Source organism: Ranitomeya imitator, chromosome 4, assembly GCF_032444005.1.
Source record: "Ranitomeya imitator isolate aRanImi1 chromosome 4, aRanImi1.pri, whole genome shotgun sequence".
NCBI lineage: Eukaryota > Metazoa > Chordata > Amphibia > Anura > Dendrobatidae > Ranitomeya > Ranitomeya imitator.
In genome coordinates, this window is record NC_091285.1 from 354,209,780 (window position 1) to 354,229,178 (window position 19,399).

General features: G+C 46.0%; 1 protein-coding gene across 1 annotated transcript in view; it reads left to right on the top strand.

Moving 5' to 3' along the window:
* LOC138674514 (laminin subunit beta-4-like) overlaps positions 1-19,399 on the top strand; it is a 341,174-nt gene that overhangs the window by 28,048 nt on the left and 293,727 nt on the right. The window contains exons 3-4 of the mRNA XM_069762342.1: positions 691-848; positions 1,961-2,096. Of these exons, the coding sequence (XP_069618443.1) occupies positions 691-848; positions 1,961-2,096 (294 nt within the window). The remainder of the gene's footprint in view (positions 1-690; positions 849-1,960; positions 2,097-19,399) is intronic.

Consider the following 19,399-nt stretch of genomic DNA (forward strand, 5'->3'; position numbering starts at 1 on the left):
AACTGCATAAAGTGTATGAGAACATGATGCGTTTAAGTTTTGTGAATGGGCCACACAGGGATAGTTAGGTTAGTGTGTTGAGGCAATAGGCCAGTCTGAACAAATACGTTTTTAGGGCTAAAACTGTGGGGATTGGGGAATAATCGTATTAACCTGGGGAGTGCATTCTAAAGAATTGGCGCAGCACGTGAAAAGTCTTGGAGACGGGTGTGGGAGGTTCTGATTATTGACGATGCTAACCTCAGGTCATTAACAGAACAGAGAGCACGGGCAGGGTGGTAAGCTGAGACCAGGGAGGAGATGAAGGGTGGTGCTGAGCCATGGAGTGCTTTGTGGGTGAGGGTAATAAGTTTTTACTGGATTCTGGAGTGCGTGGGTAGCCAGTGTAATGACTGGCCCAAGGTAGAAGCATCGGTATAACGATTGGTGAGGAGTAATGGACAATAATGGAAGTTGGTGACCAAAATCGCTGTTATTATTATTATTATTTATCTCACTGTCATGTTAATAATACTTTCTCTCCACTAAAATGTCTCTTTAGAAAGACTAAGTCTGATCTAGCCTCATGTATTTATACTATTTTATGATGACATAAAAATGACAAAGACAATAAAAGTATTCTGTATTGTACTGAAATGAAATCTTTCATGCAGACATCAGGTATGATTCTTTTTCTCTTTCTTTAATGAGAGCTTCTAAGTCTTGTCAATGGACAGGGGAGCTGTGAAGATGGTTCGTGTTACCCAACGATTGGAGACCTTCTAGTAGGACGCAGCAAGCAGCTGTCCGCATCTTCAACATGTGGGCAGGAAGAGCCGGAGAGATACTGCATCATAAGCTACTTGGAGGTAACATTTGATAAACAGTATTATTGTGGCACTATGGAAATATCTAAAAACTCTAGAACAATTCCTCAGGATAACCCGTCCTTAGCATGTTATAACAGTGTTTAGATTTCATTCCCACTCTTTTCTTCTCTTTATTCTTCTTGTCAGTTTTGTTTTGCTCCTTTTCTTTCTCATCTTTGTTTTTTCCTTATTAGCATATCACTCAACTTTTTTTTTAAAATTCTCCCTGATACGGAACACACTTATTCTGCCATCTTGTCTGCTAGTACTTGATATAACCATAATTCTTTATAAAGTTGCTAGCTATGTTTAAGGCATGTAATGTTCTTTTGTAATGTTGATTTAACATTGATGGCCAATCCTTAGAATAGGTAATCACCGTCTGATCGGTGGGGGTGTAACACCCCCATCGATCAGCTACTCCCTGTGACTTTGGCTGTAACTACTCCATTACGTATCTGCTCCATTACGTATCTGCTCGGCACAGCTTTATCGACTGTATAGTGGCCACGGACAGGTACTGCCCATCCACCCCATATTCAAATCAATAGGGGGTGGATGTGCAGTATCGGGCTGCTTCCACTATGCCATTGATGGAACTCTACTGTGCAGCACCGTAACTGAGCAGTTATGAATGCCACGAACACTGGGAACAGCTGATCAGTGATAATGTCAGACATTGATTACCTCTTCTAAAGATAGGCCACCAATGTTAAAGTCCTGGACAACCCCTTTAAAATCTGTAGTTAAATCTTGGTCTCTTATGTAACTTTGCTATTTCATTTTGGTGTGGATGAATTACATTTGACCCAAATTCCTGATATCTAGCTATCTTTTATGTGTCATGCTCTAAAAAGAGAAACATTTCCAGTGTGCACATGGTTTAATTATTTTGGAGTTTATACTTCACTACTACAACTTTGTCTTATTTTCCAGAAAATTTGTTCTCCACATTGTGATAAAAACATAGTAGGATATCTAATAGAACAGATTGCATTATTAATTTGAGATTATTTTGCAGTTAGTAGTTACATTGTTAATTTTTCTCTCCTACAATATGCTTATCACAATAAGACAATATTTAATAGCCATATGTGTCATTTTTTACACAGGATGATCAGAAATGTTTCATCTGTGACTCTAGGAATCCTTATAATCAATATTATCATACCAATAGTCATCAGATTGAAAATGTAATTTCAACTTTTGATCCAGATTGGAAAAAGAAGTGGTGGCAGTCTGAAAATGGTAAGACCGTGATAGGGCTAAAATAGTAAAACTCTAAAAATTAAGCAATAAAATATTATAGTATACTATAATGAGTATATACCCTATAGTAAGTAAATAGTAAAAGTACATGTAAATACAAGAGGGTACTTAGTTGTCACTATTTTGATCAAAAAGCATAAATGTCATCCCCCCATTTTTCACAACCTGCCAAGGTAAAGCAGACCACTGGGGCTGGTATTCTCAGCCTGGTAAGGGGCAATGCATATTGACCTCCCAGCCTAAAAATAGCAGCATGCAGCCCCCCAGATAAGGCATATCTATTATATGCACCAATTCTGGTGCTTTGTCCCGCTCTTCCCACTTGCCCTGTGGCGGTGACAAATGTGCTTCATGTTTGTGGGGTTGATGTCACCTTTGTATTGTCCGGGAACATCAAGCCCATGACTTAGTAATAGGTAGGGTCTATAAGATGTCTATTCATTACTAATCCTATGCTCACATTGTAAATAAGCACACAGCAAGAATAAAGTCCTCTATTTGAAATAAAAAAACACAGTTTTACTTTTTTATTTAAAAATAACAAACACAGTTATTCTCACCAAACTCCCACTTCATTGAAGCCATTGTCTCCTGTAAAATAACAAAAATATAAAAAACACATATCCCCTATCTGTCTGAAGTTCTGTCCTATGCCATCATCCATTTTTTCAATAAATAGTTTCCAACTTGAACAGTGACAAGATGTGACCGTCCAAGCTGAAATTCACTGGAGAAAAATTTGCTTTGTTGTAAAAACAAGCTAATTTGAAATTTTACTTTTGATTAAAAATTATTTCCATTCTCAAGCACAGACCTCCACTGCAATTGGTGGCTAGTATCTTAGGCTTGGAGTGCTGCGCTTACAAGCGCTTTGCTGTTATAGACTTTATAGCGTGCTAATGTATAAGTTGTTTTTCTAAATTAAAACCTCAGTATTCAGGTTAAATTGTGTGGGCACTTTGCATTAAATAAGTGGGTTTTGGATTGCAGTTTGGGCATTTGATTTCTAAAAGGTTCACCATCACTGTCCTAGGGTGTATTTAGGTGCATCTAGGGTAGGACGAAGACAAGTGGGGCTGCCTTTCTTTCATTGATTTCTAGGGTGCCAACCTCTGAGGCCAGGTAGGTGCACTTCTATAAATTCACAGGGAGAGTACAGCGAATCACATTGTCTTTGAGGTATTTTACCTATTTACCTATTTGTTTTACCTGCGTTCAGTAGATATATCCATTTGTGTGCAACATTGATTGCATGAGCACTCCTATTCACTGAGATCATTGATTTTCTCTCCATTCTTGATGAGGGGATGTGTAAGTGACCTCATAAACGTTAATACTGTGTGTAGAGAGACGTGTAGCTAAACCCCTTGTCTTCTTAATAAAGAGGCTGTGAAGTTGTAACCTTTTCTGGCAGTACATTGTAACAGAAAAGGTGAAACTATAAGATGTAATAACTGCAATATTTCAAAATATATAACTGTATAGTACATAAGATACAAATAGTCTGCAATACACCATATAACATGGGGTAATAATTCGTGTCGATCAAATAGCTTCTAGAGCCCGTTTGTTGGGTTCTCCATGCATGTACTGTGACTGTCATAAACCGCGACACATGTTGCTGCGGCGCTGAATAGCTGATATCGGGAGCGCTCCAGGTATCTGGGTTACTGGGGCAGCTATTCGGTAATTGCTTTAACTATTTAGATAAGTGCTGATCCAAAGCTATTCAATCAACACTAGTAAGAATGCAAATTGACGATTATCTAATACAGCAACCATACTATGAAACACAGCATTGTAACATTGATAGTGCTCTTACTGACTACGCTTGAATCAGGTTGTTTGCAAAGAGCACAAGATACAAAACGAGAGGTAAGGTGGTTTCTCTATCAGAATTGAAGAGGAAAAAGATGACTACTGTCTCTACTTATGACCAAAATGCAACCACAATGCAGCACGATTCAAATACAGAAAAATACAATGTCGTAACTGGTATTCACAAAGTGGATAAACTCTCTGGATAGCTGAATTTACTGCTAAGGCAGAACACTCCCCGCTTGACGTCAGCCAATGTTACAATTGTGTTTATTTGACAAGAACAGGGGCATGAGTTCCCCTACAGGTCTGATAAACAATTTGGTCTCGCCTTGCTTTCCTATTTTTAATTTCACCTTGCACACAATTACATCCTTTCTTGGAAAAGTCTTAGTAATGAGACCTAAAGACTATTTGTTTCTTCCGAGACTGGAAATCTTGCATTAATACTGCATTGTAAGGCTAGGCTTGCTGGTTTGCCACTTTCTCCTCACTTGTAGAGTAGGAATGTACTGTGTTTTCCACTTGTCCCAGAAAGCATTGGACAAACTCTTTACCTGTCTCCATTGACTTTTGAAACAGTCTTTAACATTAAATTGTCCAACTGCAGAGCAAATAAGCTGAATTCACTGCTGAGGTAGAACAGTAACAATCAGAAGCTCTTAAAGCGAATCTGTCAGCAGGTTTCTGCTCAGTAAATTACAGACACTGTCAGGTTGGCCACATTACACTGATTAAAATGATACCTTGGTTAATGAAATCCTTCTTGTGGTTGTTGTTTAATCTGTTTTTACATTGTTCAGTTAGTGATATTCTTGTGGTGCTCTGCTTACATATTCATGTGTATGGGCTTATAACAGGCCACTGATCCCTCAGTAACCTGCCCCCTCTTTTACATAATACATATAACATTGTGGGGTTAGAAAAACATAATTTACATCCAGCAAAATGGCAGATGTTGCCCTTGGTGGGATTTGAACCCAGGACTCCAGCGCTGCAATGCTAACCACTGAGCCGTTGTGCTGCCCATATGCTACCGCACAGGCGCTACCCCCAGTCGCCATTTTGCTGGATGTAATTTTTTTCTAATCCCACAATATTTTATGCATTATGTAAAATAGGAGGAAGGCCACTGAGGGATCAGTGACCTGTCATAAGCCCATACAGAATAATATGTAATCAGAGCACCACATAAAGACCCGCCTACAGTGCTGCCCTGGAGCACAAGAATATCATTAACTGAAAACTGCAAATTCAGATTAAACAACCATAGGACTGATTTCACCAACCCAGATATAATTTTAATTAGTATAACAATGTCAACCTGACACTGTATATAGTTTACTGAGCAAAATCCTGCTGACAAGTTCCCTTTAACCCCTTTCTGACATCAGATGTAATATTCCATCCATGTGACCTGGGCCTATTTGATCATGGATGGAATATTATGTCTGAGCGATCGGCCGCACTCACAGGAAAAGCGTGGGCGATCGCCACCGGCTGTCAGCTGATTCTGAAAGCTGACACCCAGCACTAGGTGCCAGGAGTGATCACAGACTGCTCCCTGCAATTTAACCACCAAAATACTGTGATCGAACAACATCAAAGCATTCTGGAAGCGGGCACAGGGCTGACAGACCCTCTGACTTTGGATCGGAGAGCCTGAGGCCTGATGCGGGTCCCGATCATTGCCATGGTGAGCGGATGTCATCATGATGACGTCCTGGTCACCAGAGCAAGGAAACTTGTTGGTCATGCGCAGTGCATGAGCATCAAGTCTCCCTGTCAGTGCAGCGCTGACAGCTTCCAAAGCATGCAGATGCTGCTTCATCTGCATGCTATAGAAGCGATAAGCCTGCAAAAAATGATTGTCCCATAGCGGGACAAAATAAAAAAGTTAGAAAAAAGTAAAAGAAATTTTTTAAATCATTGTAAAAATATTTTTTAAAAATCTAAAATAATTATTAAAAAAATCAATATATATTATATCAATAATCAATAAATAAATATTTTAATGAAAATTTTTTTAAATAATAAAAGTACACATATTTGGAATCGCCGCAAAAATAAAAAACAAGGCAAAAAACAATGCTTTATCATCATACAGCCGATCAAAAAGTGGAATAACATGCAATCAAAAAGATGAATATAAATAAACATAAAAAAGAGGATGGACAGCACCTCCAAAAATCATACAATGATCTAATGCTGCTAGGCAAAAATATATATAACTGAACATGAGGTTCTTAGTTTAACATTCTGATCAGACTGTATGAAGCCCACTGCCACGTCACGGCAAACTTCATAGTGGGTCCTACCACCCTAACTGCGGGGAGCCGTGCGCCGACCACCACCACAGCGGCAATGCACCAGCACCCATGCTGCAGGACTAAGTCCCCATGACCCCAGGGCTAGACCCCTTACTTTGCAGTCTCCTGCTAATTAAAAATCACCTGTGCCAAGGAGGAGAAGTGCTAGTTGCTATGTAGTGCTATGTTGGCGCTATATAAATAAAGATTATTATAAATAAAGATTATTATTATTAGTCCAAGAAAGGGAAAAAAACATTCTTTGCACAAAAAAAAAGGGAGCATGAACCGCGCCTCCAAAAATCATACATTGATTTAAAGCCGCTTAGCAAAAATTTATATAACTGAACAAGAGGTTCTTAGTTTAATATTCTGATCAGAGTATATGAAGCCCACTGCCATGTCACGGCAAACCTTGTGGGTGGGTCCTACCGCCCTAATGGACAGGAGCCGTGGACAAGCAGGGCAGACGGCCTGGTGTCCCACAGCACCCACCGATGTTTTATGGCCTATTCTGACATTAAAAAAATGGATATGTCAGGGTGTTTTGCCCACGGACACACGGTCTGTGGAAACACACTGACATGTGCACAGACCCATTCACTTGAATAGGCAAATAACGCTCCGATCCTCCCGAGTCTCTCCGTATGCTACGTTGTACTGTACAGCAACATATGGGGTATTGCCACATTCAGTAGAAATTATGGGACAAATGTTGGTGCATTTTTACCCACTTTTGTGTGAAAATGTAAAATCTTTGGCTAAAACAAAATTTTGGTGGTAAAAATGTAGTTATTTTGTCTTCACTTCTCAATGGTATAAAATTCTGTAACACGCCCAAAGTGTCAATATGATCACTGCACTCCTAGATGAATCCATTGAGAGGTGTAGTTCATAAAATGGGGTCACTTATGTGGGGGTCTGCTGTTATGGCACCTCATGGGCTCTCCCAGTGTATAATGGCACCTGCAAACCATGAAAGTAAAATCTGGCACTCCATGCCTTCTGAGCTTTGCACTGTGCCTTAGAAATATTTCCCTATTAGATGTAGGATATTGGCACATGCAGGAAAAAAATGGACATCAGTTTGTTGTAAAAAAAAATCCTATTAACCCTTAGAAAAATTAAAAACTTGGGGCTAAAACAGCATTTCAGTGGTAGAAATGGAACTTATTCTTTCTTCTTCGCTCAGTGGTCTAAAATTCTGTGAGGCACATGTGGTCTTCATATGATCACTGTACCCCTAGATGAATTCATTGGGGAGTGTAGTTTGTAAAATGAGTTCACATATAGGGGGTTTCTGTTGTTCTGGCACCTCAGGGGTTCTGCCAATGTGACATGGGACCCTCAATCCATTCCAGCAAAATCTGAACTCCAATATGGCGCCTCTTCCCTTCTGAGCTCTGCCATGCGCCCAAACAGTGGTTTACCCACACAAATGGGGTAACAACGTACTCAGGACAAATTGCACAATAACTTTTGGGGTACAATTTCTCCTCTTACCCTTGGGAATATAAAAAATTGGGGGTGAAAAGATCCTTTTTGTGGAAAAAATACAGTATATGATTTTTTTATTTTTACTGCTCTACATCATAAACTTCTGTGAGGCACATGGATGTTCAAAGTGCTCACCACACATCTAGGTAAGTTCCTTGCAGAGTCTAGTTTCCAAAATAATGTCACTTGTCAGGGGCTTTCCACTGTTTAGGCACATCAGGGGCTCTCCAAACACGACATGGTGCCCGATCTTAATTCCAGCCAATTTTGCATTGATAAAGTAAAACAGAGCTCTTTCCCTTCCAAGCTCTGCCATGCGTCCAAACAGTGGCTTACCCCCACATATGTGATATCATCGTACTCGGGACAAATTGCACAATAACTTTTGGTGTCTAATTTCTCTTGTTATTCTTGGGAAAATAAAAAATTGGGGGTGAAAAGATCATTTTTGTGGAAAAAATATTTTATATTTTTACGGCTCTATAAACTTCTGTGAATCACAAGGGGTTCAAAGTGCTCTCTACACATCTAGATAAGTTCCTTAGGGAGTCTAGTTTCCAAAATAATGTCACTTGTGTTGGGTTTCCACTGTTTAGGCACATCAGGAGCTCTCCAAACGCGACATGGTGTCAGATCTTAATTACAGCCAATTTTGCATTGAAAAAGTAAAACGGCACTCCTTCCCTTCCGAGCTTTGCCATGCGCCCAAGCAGTGGTTTACTCCCACATATTAGATATCAGCAAACTCAGGACAAATTTTATAACAACTTTCTTCGGCCAATTTCTCCTGTTACCCTTGGTAAAATGAAAAAAAAATGGATTTGAAGTAATTTTTTTGTGAAAAAAGTTAATAGTGATGAGTAGTGTTGAGCGATACCTTCCGATATCGGAAAGTATCGGTATCGGTTTGGATCGGCCGATATTCAAAAAATATCGGATATCGCCGATACCGATACCCGATCCCAATGCAAGTCAATGGGACCAAAATATCGGAATTAAAATAAACCCTTTCTTTCCTTGTAGGTTCATTCTACATGAAGCAAAACAACTAAGAATAATGTAGGATGTATGGGGGAGGTGGCGGAGACATTAAAGGCAATGAGGATTAGTCCAATCAAATAGAATAGCATGATTTTTTTTTTTTTAAAGACGTTCGGATTGAAAAAGATATTGACTATGTAAATTGTTTTTATTTTGTCAGATATTGATGTTTCACTATTCCACGACCTTCCCCTTCTTTTTTTTCCTTTTCCCACACTTTCATCTTCAGCATCTTTGACATCAACTTCTTCACCTTATTCATCTTCTTCTTCATCTTCTACCTATATTTTTTTTTTTATTACATTCTTCATATTCATTTTCTTCAACTATTATTATTCTTCCTATTCTACATATTCTTTTTATTCCACTGTTATTATTCTTCCTATTCTACTTCTTCATCATATTCTCATTTGTGACAGGCATTCCCGTAGTTGTTATCTATAAAAGTTGGAAGATTACACCTTCCGTTCTGCCAGTCACAAAAGTTACATTTGTCCGCGTTCAGTTTGGCCTGCAGCATCAGGCTTTATCCAGGGGCACCACGAGGAGGAACGGACTCACCCCCATACACTGCTTAGTCTTCTTCTGCATATAATTTAGATAATATCTTTTGCTCTGATATTAAGTCTTATGCTTAATGTTCTTCTGCTCTTTGTTCTGCAGCCTCTTGTTCTTCTGCTTCTCGGTCTTCCATGTTGTCGTCTCCAGGGTCGTCGTCTCCAGTGTCGTCATCTCCGCCGTCGTCGTCTCAGCCGTCGTCGTCTCCGCCGTCGTCGTCTCCGCCGTCGTCGTCGTCGTCGTCATCGGGGTGGTCTTCCGGGTCGTCGTCATCGGGGTGGTCTTCCGGGTCGTCGACGTTAGGGTCTTCAACTTGGAAATGTAGCAGAAGGTACAAGAAGGCTGAGAAAATGCCAAGAACCAGCTGATGGAACTGGAACTCGGATGGCTACCCGAAGGTTCAAGAGCCTATGGAACTACCGAGGACCAGCTGACGTTACTGGAACCCGGTTACTAAGTAGGAGGTACCCGTGCTAAAAAGCACTACCAAGGACCGCCTGACGTTGGCGGAACTCGGATACCCAGAAGGAGGCACCTAAGCCAAAGGCTCTGCCTGGAACCAGCTGACGTTACTGGAACCAGGATGGGGAGCAGAAGGTACAAGAGCAAAAGACACTGCCGAGAACCAGCTGACGGTACTGGAACCCGGATGGGTAGCCGAAGGTCCAAGAGCCAATGGAACTACCAAGGACCAGCTGACGTTACTGGAACCCGGTTACTAAGCAGGAGGTACCCGTGCCTGAAAGCACTACCAAGGACCACCTGACGTTGGTGGAACTTGGATACCCAGAAGGAGGCACCTAAGCCAAAGGCTCTGCCCGGAACCAGCTGACGGTACTGGAACCAGGATGGGGAGCAGAAGGTACAAGAGCAAAAGACACTGCCGAGAACCAGCTGACGGTGCTGGAACCAGGTGGTGGACCCGAAGGCCCACAGGAGAGGAGAGAACAGCTAGGCCGCGAGGCAGCCGCAGTTACCGAACCCCAACAGTCCTACAGGGGGAGCTGGGCCTACTGGCACTACAGAACCAGCCTTGACTACCAGTTCACGCAGCCCACATAGGAAGCTCCTAAACTGGAGGCACCCTGGAGTTGGCTAACTCGACCGCACCACGACGGGGCAAGCATAGGCGTCTCAGTGAAGTTGACACAACCCGGAAACAGCTGACGGTGCTGAAACCAGGCTTGGCACGAGGGAGTACCTGTGACAAGAACACTGCCGAGAACCAGCTGGCGGTGCTGGAACCCGGATGCGTTGCCCCAGTGTGCAAGAGCCAATGGCACGACCGAGGACCAGCTGACGGTGCTGGAACCCGGTTACTAAGCTGTAGGTGCCCGCGCTTAAAAGCACTACCAAGGACCGCCTGGCGTTGGCGGAACTCGGATACCCAGGAGGAGGCACCTAAGCCAAAGGCTCGGCCCGGAACCAGCTGACGGTGCTGGAACCAGGTGGTGGACCCGAAGGCCCACAGGAGAGGAGAGAACAGCTAGGCCGCGAGGCAGCCGCAGTTACCAAACCCCAACAGTCCTACAGGGGGAGCTGGGCCTACTGGCACTACAGAACCAGCCTTGACTACCAGTTCACGCAGCCCACATAGGAAGCTCCTAAACTGGAGGCACCCTGGAGTTGGCTAACTCGACCGCACCACGACGGGGCAAGCATAGGCGTCTCAGTGAAGTTGACACAACCCGGAAACAGCTGACGGTGCTGAAACCAGGCTTGGCACGAGGGAGTACCTGTGACAAGAACACTGCCGAGAACCAGCTGGCGGTGCTGGAACCCGGATGCGTTGCCCCAGTGTGCAAGAGCCAATGGCACGACCGAGGACCAGCTGACGGTGCTGGAACCCGGTTACTAAGCTGTAGGTGCCCGCGCTTAAAAGCACTACCAAGGACCGCCTGGCGTTGGCGGAACTCGGATACCCAGGAGGAGGCACCTAAGCCAAAGGCTCGGCCCGGAACCAGCTGACGGTGCTGGAACCAGGTGGTGGACCCCAAGGCCCACAGGAGAGGAGAGAACAGCTAGGCCGCGAGGCAGCCGCAGTTACCGAACCCCAACAGTCCTACAGGGGGAGCTGGGCCTACTGGCACTACAGAACCAGCCTTGACTACCAGTTCACGCAGCCCACATAGGAAGCTCCTAAACTGGAGGCACCCTGGAGTTGGCTAACCCGACCGCACCACGACGAGGCAAGCATAGGTGTCTCAGTGAGCTTGACACAACCCGGAAACAGCTGACGGTGCTGAAACCAGGCTTGGCACGAGGGAGTACCTGTGACAAGAACACTGCCGAGAACCAGCTGGCGGTGCTGGAACCCGGATGCGTTGCCCCAGTGTGCAAGAGCCAATGGCACGACCGAGGACTAGCTGACGGTGCTGGAACCCGGTTACTAAGCTGTAGGTGCCCGCGCTTAAAAGCACTACCAAGGACTAGCTGACGGTGCTGGAACCCGGTTACTAAGCTGTAGGTGCCCGCGCTTAAAAGCACTACCAAGGACCGCCTGGCGTTGGCGGAACTCGGATACCCAGGAGGAGGTACCTAAGCCAAAGGCTCGGCCCGGAACCAGCTGACGGTGCTGGAACCAGGTGGTGGACCCCAAGGCCCACAGGAGAGGAGAGAACAGCTAGGCCGCGAGGCAGCCGCAGTTACCGAACCCCAACAGTCCTACAGGGGGAGCTGGGCCTACTGGCACTACAGAACCAGCCTTGACTACCAGTTCACGCAGCCCACATAGGAAGCTCCTAAACTGGAGGCACCCTGGAGTTGGCTAACTCGACCGCACCACGACGGGGCAAGCATAGGCGTCTCAGTGAAGTTGACACAACCCGGAAACAGCTGACGGTGCTGAAACCAGGCTTGGCACGAGGGAGTACCTGTGACAAGAACACTGCCGAGAACCAGCTGGCGGTGCTGGAACCCGGATGCGTTGCCCCAGTGTGCAAGAGCCAATGGCACGACCGAGGACCAGCTGACGGTGCTGGAACCCGGTTACTAAGCTGTAGGTGCCCGCGCTTAAAAGCACTACCAAGGACCGCCTGGCGTTGGCGGAACTCGGATACCCAGGAGGAGGCACCTAAGCCAAAGGCTCGGCCCGGAACCAGCTGACGGTGCTGGAACCAGGTGGTGGACCCTAAGGCCCACAGGAGAGGAGAGAACAGCTAGGCCGCGAGGCAGCCGCAGTTACCGAACCCCAACAGTCCTACAGGGGGAGCTGGGCCTACTGGCACTACAGAACCAGCCTTGACTACCAGTTCACGCAGCCCACATAGGAAGCTCCTAAACTGGAGGCACCCTGGAGTTGGCTAACCCGACCGCACCACGACGAGGCAAGCATAGGTGTCTCAGTGAGCTTGACACAACCCGGAAACAGCTGACGGTGCTGAAACCAGGCTTGGCACGAGGGAGTACCTGTGACAAGAACACTGCCGAGAACCAGCTGGCGGTGCTGGAACCCGGATGCGTTGCCCCAGTGTGCAAGAGCCAATGGCACGACCGAGGACTAGCTGACGGTGCTCGAACCCGGTTACTAAGCTGTAGGTGCCCGCGCTTAAAAGCACTACCAAGGACCGCCTGGCGTTGGCGGAACTCGGATACCCAGGAGGAGGCACCTAAGCCAAAGGCTCGGCCCGGAACCAGCTGACGGTGCTGGAACCAGGTGGTGGACCCCAAGGCCCACAGGAGAGGAGAGAACAGCTAGGCCGCGAGGCAGCCGCAGTTACCGAACCCCAACAGTCCTACAGGGGGAGCTGGGCCTACTGGCACTACAGAACCAGCCTTGACTACCAGTTCACGCAGCCCACATAGGAAGCTCCTAAACTGGAGGCACCCTGGAGTTGGCTAACCCGACCGCACCACGACGAGGCAAGCATAGGTGTCTCAGTGAGCTTGACACAACCCGGAAACAGCTGACGGTGCTGAAACCAGGCTTGGCACGAGGGAGTACCTGTGACAAGAACACTGCCGAGAACCAGCTGGCGGTGCTGGAACCCGGATGCGTTGCCCCAGTGTGCAAGAGCCAATGGCACGACCGAGGACTAGCTGACGGTGCTGGAACCCGGTTACTAAGCTGTAGGTGCCCGCGCTTAAAAGCACTACCAAGGACCGCCTGGCGTTGGCGGAACTCGGATACCCAGGAGGAGGCACCTAAGCCAAAGGCTCGGCCCGGAACCAGCTGACGGTGCTGGAACCAGGTGGTGGACCCCAAGGCCTACAGGAGAGGAGAGAACAGCTAGGCCGCGAGGCAGCCGCAGTTACCGAACCCCAACAGTCCTACAGGGGGAGCTGGGCCTACTGGCACTACAGAACCAGCCTTGACTACCAGTTCACGTAGCCCACATAGGAAGCTCCTAAACTGGAGGCACCCTGGAGTTGGCTAACTCGACCGCACCACGACGGGGCAAGCATAGGCGTCTCAGTGAAGTTGACACAACCCGGAAACAGCTGACGGTGCTGAAACCAGGCTTGGCACGAGGGAGTACCTGTGACAAGAACACTGCCGAGAACCAGCTGGCGGTGCTGGAACCCAGATGCGTTGCCTTGCCTATTAAAGATTGTCTTCCTAGAGCCCCAACTAGCGGTGTTGGAGCAAAGGGTAAGCAGGGGGAGATGAGTGTAGGCCGAAGCCTGCACTGGAGGCAGCTTTGTGTCTGCGTTGCGTTTGCAGGACACTTTGCCGGCTACACACTGGGGGAACAGCTGGCGTTGCTGAACCCCACTAACACAATGGCGTGTGTTTTTCTCTGTGCAGCTAGCACTTGCGGGCAAAAACTAGCGATGTTAGAGCCCGTGTTGAAGCAGGAGGAGGAGGAGAGGAGCAGAGTGTAGGCCGAAGCCTAGTTGAACCAATTTCAAAGGAAACCTTTAACCCCCCCCTCAGGTGTTACAAAGTACAAGAGACACACCTTGTGCAGTATTAATGTTGCACAAGTGAAAGGTTGCTCTATTAATTTGTCTACTTGCACACGCTGAATGAAAGACATACACAATTTACCCCATTCTACAGTCAAACTGTAGTGGATGCGTGACTTGGTTTTTTGATGAGACGCAGCACAGGTGTCCAAAATAACGCCTTGGTGCTTGGCGCAGCTTCCTGAGCGTTGTTATTTGCTGTACAGGAGTCTGCGCTCGTGTGTTATCCCTTGGCAATGCCCTGTTAGCGCTGCCCATCTTATGACATCATTTCATGTTGGCCGGTGCGGTTAACGATGGCCATAAATCCCAGACCCACAGTGTCTTTTCATAAAGCCACACTGCGGTGCTGGAATTCGTGGCCTTGAGCAGTAAATATTTTGGCCGCTCACACACGTCCTTACACCTGCTTCAGACTGGGCGGCCTCTGCTGATCCCTTCTCGCATGCCGCGGCCATGAGTCTGCACAGTCTGAAGAAGGCGGAAGGAGATGAGTTAAGACAGGCGAAGATATGCACTGCTCGTGCCCATCAATCACACCCTCGCAGTCAAAATAATTAAGACAACGAGGAGCATTTTATTCAGGCAGGGCGGACGAACAGGCGCAAGTAGCCAACCAATGATGTCAGAAGACGGGAAGCGCTACCAAGGGGGGTGCTGCGTATCATTAGAAAGGAAAGTCACACCTCAGGGACAGTGGAATGGTCTCAAAGAGACACATTTTGTACGTGTTGAGTTCCACGTGGGCAAGGAGAAAACATCAGCCACCTTGTAAAAATGCAGCAGTACTGCTGTACAAGGTGGCTGTTATACATAGAAACACCTGGGGGTGGGGGCCAGGCTCCCTTCAATTTCAGTTCATGTGCCTGCGTGGCGTTTGCAGGTCACGTTGCAAGCTGCACAGCAGGGGAACAGCTGGCGGTGCTGAACCCCACTAACACATTGGCTGGTGTTTTTCTCTGTGCAGCTAGCATTTCCGGGCAAAAACTAGCGGTGTTTGAGCCCAGGGTCAGCAGGAGGAGGAGGAGAGGAGCAAAGTGTAGGCCGAAGCCTGCACTGGTGGCAGCTTTTGGTCGGTTGTGCCAGCGTGGCTTGTGCTGGACACGATGCCGGCTACACAGCGGGGGAACAGCTGGCGGTGCTGAACCCCACTAACACATTGGCTGGTGTTTTTCTCTGTGCAGCTAGCATTTCCGGGCAAAAACTAGCGTTGTTAGAGCCCAGGGTCAGCAGGAGGAGGAGAGGAGCAGAGTGTAGGCCGAAGCCTAGTTGAACCAATTTCAAAGGTTACCTTTAACCCCCCCTCAGGTGTTACAAAGTACAAGAGCCACTCCTTCTGCAGCATTAATGCTGCACAAGTAAAAGGTTGCTCTATTAATTTTTCAACTTGCACAAGCTGAATGCAACACGTAGACTATTTAGCCCATTATACTGTTAATCAGTAGTGGAGGCGTGACTTGTCTTTTTAAAGAAAAGCAGCACAGGTGTCGAAAACAACACCTTTTTGCATGGGCGCAGCTTCCTGAGCGTTGTTAGTTGCTGTACAGAAGTCTGCGCTCTTGTGATCCTTTGGCCATGCGCTGTGAGTGCTTCCTGTCTTATGACCTCATTTCATGTTGGCCGTTGCGGTTAGCGATGGACATGAATCCCAGACCCACAGTGTGTTTTTAAAAAATCACACTGCGGTGCTGGGATTCGTGCCCTGGTGCACTAAATATGTTTGCCGCTCACACATGTCCTTACACCTGCTTCAGACTGGGCGGCCTCATCTGATCCCTTATCGCCTGCCGCGGCCATGAGGACACCCAGTCTGAAGAAGGCGGAAGGAGATGAGTGAACACAGGCAAACATATGCACTGCACATGCCCATCAATCACACCCTCGCTGTCCAAAAAAATAAGACACCGAGGGGCGTTGTTTCGAGCAGGGGAGATGCACAGGCGCAGCCAGCTAACCAATGATATTCCCATAGTCCTTATCGAAATACAGGCTGAATGTCACTTCAAAAAATCAAATAAACCACATATTCCATTGTGTGCTACCACAACAGAAACAGAAGTGAAGACAGAGGGAGATAATAAAACGATAATAATTTTATTGAAACAACAATGTTTTTTAAAAAATACAGGGCATATGACAATGGGGAGGGGGAAGGAAAAATAAGGAAAGCAAAAAATGGGGGGAAAACCACCAAGCTTAAGAGAACGAAGCTGCACTGTCCCGCAAGGGGTTAAAATACTAAACCCAGTAATCATATGATGGTAGTACTAGTAGTAAAGCAAACCAGGTATCCTAATTCATGATAACTGACAATGTACACAAGGTATAACTGCCACAGGCATAAAAATATATCCTATTTCAAGGTAAAGTCAATCGGCATGACGTGAGTATATGCCTTACCCAAGAACAATGCAGAGAACGAACCTGCTAGTGTACTGGTGAAAACTCCAATAATTCAAATGTGACAGCTGAAAAAATGCCAAAACAGTACCAAAATAGGGATAAATAGCCAAGGAATAGTTTACCTGTGATGACAGATAAAGTGCAGCGGTATCTGGTGTCGCTAAGACAGTGCAGGAACGGTTCCCATGCGCCCGACAAGCGCTGTTTCGCCGTAGCTTCTTCAATAGGGGCGAGGACAAGGTTTAGAGAGGTGTGAGGGACTTATATAGAGGAAAAGAAATGGCGATACCTAGACCGGAAGTATCCTAAGCTGCTTCAGATAGCGCGCGTTATGGGACCGTCCCACCGAGCCAAGGGGACTTCCGAGTCTGCGCACCGTGACACGCAGTGGAACGCACTGCGGTCACGTGATCGCGCATCCCGGAAGTCAGTGGCGGGGTAACGGATCCCGCGCGTGCGCAATGCAGCTAGGAGGCGCAGAGGATGACAGAGAAGGTAGCAGGGAGTGTTCTGGACGGGTTAAAGTTGCGCGCGCATCACGGGCCGTCCCACCAAGCCAAAGGGACTCCCGAGCATGCGCACCGTGACACGCAGTGGAACACACTGCGGTCACGTGATTGGCGCCTCTCGGGAGTCAGGGGGGGAGCGGACCCTGCACGTGCGCAGTACCACCGCCAGATACACCAAGGAGAGAAGAAAAGGGGGAGAAGCTGGGTATCCATAACGGGACGGGTTGTCATATCGGCCAAATTAGAGTGAAAGGGGAAACTATATAAGTGCAAAAAACCAGCGTAAGTTACTGAGATAATGGTAAAAAGCCCTAACAAAGGTGTATAAGAATATAAATATCAAGGTACAAATACGAACATCAAAATGCACAATCAGATATGCACAAATACATATAGGTGGGATAAGAATAAACCCGCAGTGCCATATATAAGGGAGGCTATAGGGAAATGGGTAGAAAGAGGTGGAGCAACCACCAATAACACTGCATAGTAATACATAATTATAAGAATAAAGACTATACACATACCCAAAGGCAAATATTATGCTAAAGGAATATCAGCCCAGGACAACACAGGCATCAGTGTAAATGCAGCCATGGTGATGACCATTATATAGACAAAACAAAATGATGATAATCAAAACAGAATAATAGGTGATAAGAGAAAGAGGGGTAAATACAGGCAAAACAATAGTGTGGTTTATAGTCCATATGTCAGAAGCCGAAAAAACAATCCGCCCATTCTTTTCAAAGGTTGCATTCACATGCAGGATATCCAAGCTCCCCGTCGCAGAAGAGGAACCCAGCCAACCGGAACAGGACATCCACCAAGATCCGGAGCGCCATGCCAGTAGGAACAGGACAATAAGGTATAAGCACCGGAAACAACGACACATACACAGATAATGGCCTAGGGTAAAGATATCTCAATTAATACATATATTAACAAGAAAGACCATTGGAAAATGCTAAAAACACTTAAAAGAATAAAAACATAGTCAATAAACACCTAAAAACCGGTCCTATAAGTATAAAGGTATGCAGTTACAGAAAGGAATTGAAGCCAAAGCTTTCATTGAGGCCACGTGGGGTGATCGTGCCAAGCCTATAAATCCACTTGCTTTCCAATTGTGCCAAAGATTTGGCCGTATCACCACCACGTGTCCCCAAGTTGACCTGGTCAATAGCCTTAAAGAGTAATCCTTTGGGGTTGCAATTGTGTTTAATTTTAAAATGACGCGGTAGAGTCTTTAGAAGGGAGAGATCCTGAACACTTTTGGCCTTTTCTATGTCCCTAACATGTTCACGTACCCGGAGTTTGACTTCCCGGGTGGTCATACCAATGTATATTAAGCCACATGGGCATGTGGCATGGTATATGACATCATAGGAGGAGCATGTAAGATGTTTACGAATCTCCAAATTTCTAGATCCCTCTGCATTGGAAAAAAAGGACGCTTTTTTCATATTGAGGCAGGCTTTACAGATCCCACATGGAAAAAAATCCATTTTGTAATGGCTTTTGTTTAGATTCAGAGATGGGGTCATAATAACTTATTATACTCCAAGCAAAAAGCGTTAAAAGAAACAGGGAATCAGGTAAGATTTATTACAACGTATAACAATCGCTGGAATGATCTCAAAACAATTTTTAAAAAACACTGGAACATTCAACTTACTGACCCTGTCCTTCAAAAGGTTCTTCCTCCGGGTCCATCTATGGTAGCAAGAAGGAGTAGGAATTTACGGGATTTATTGGTACACAGCCATTATGACCCCATCTCTGAATCTAAACAAAAGCCATTACAAAATGGATTTTTTCCATGTTGGATCTGTAAAGCCTGCCTCAATATGAAAAAAGCGTCCTTTTTTTCCAATGCAGAGGGATCTAGAAATTTGGAGATTCGTAAACATCTTACATGCTCCTCCTATGATGTCATATACCATGCCACATGCCCATGTGGCTTAATATACATTGGTATGACCACCCGGGAAGTCAAACTCCGGGTACGTGAACATGTTAGGGACATAGAAAAGGCCAAAAGTGTTCAGGATCTCTCCCTTCTAAAGACTCTACCGCGTCATTTTAAAATTAAACACAATTGCAACCCCAAAGGATTACTCTTTAAGGCTATTGACCAGGTCAACTTGGGGACACGTGGTGGTGATACGGCCAAATCTTTGGCACAATTGGAAAGCAAGTGGATTTATAGGCTTGGCACGATCACCCCACGTGGCCT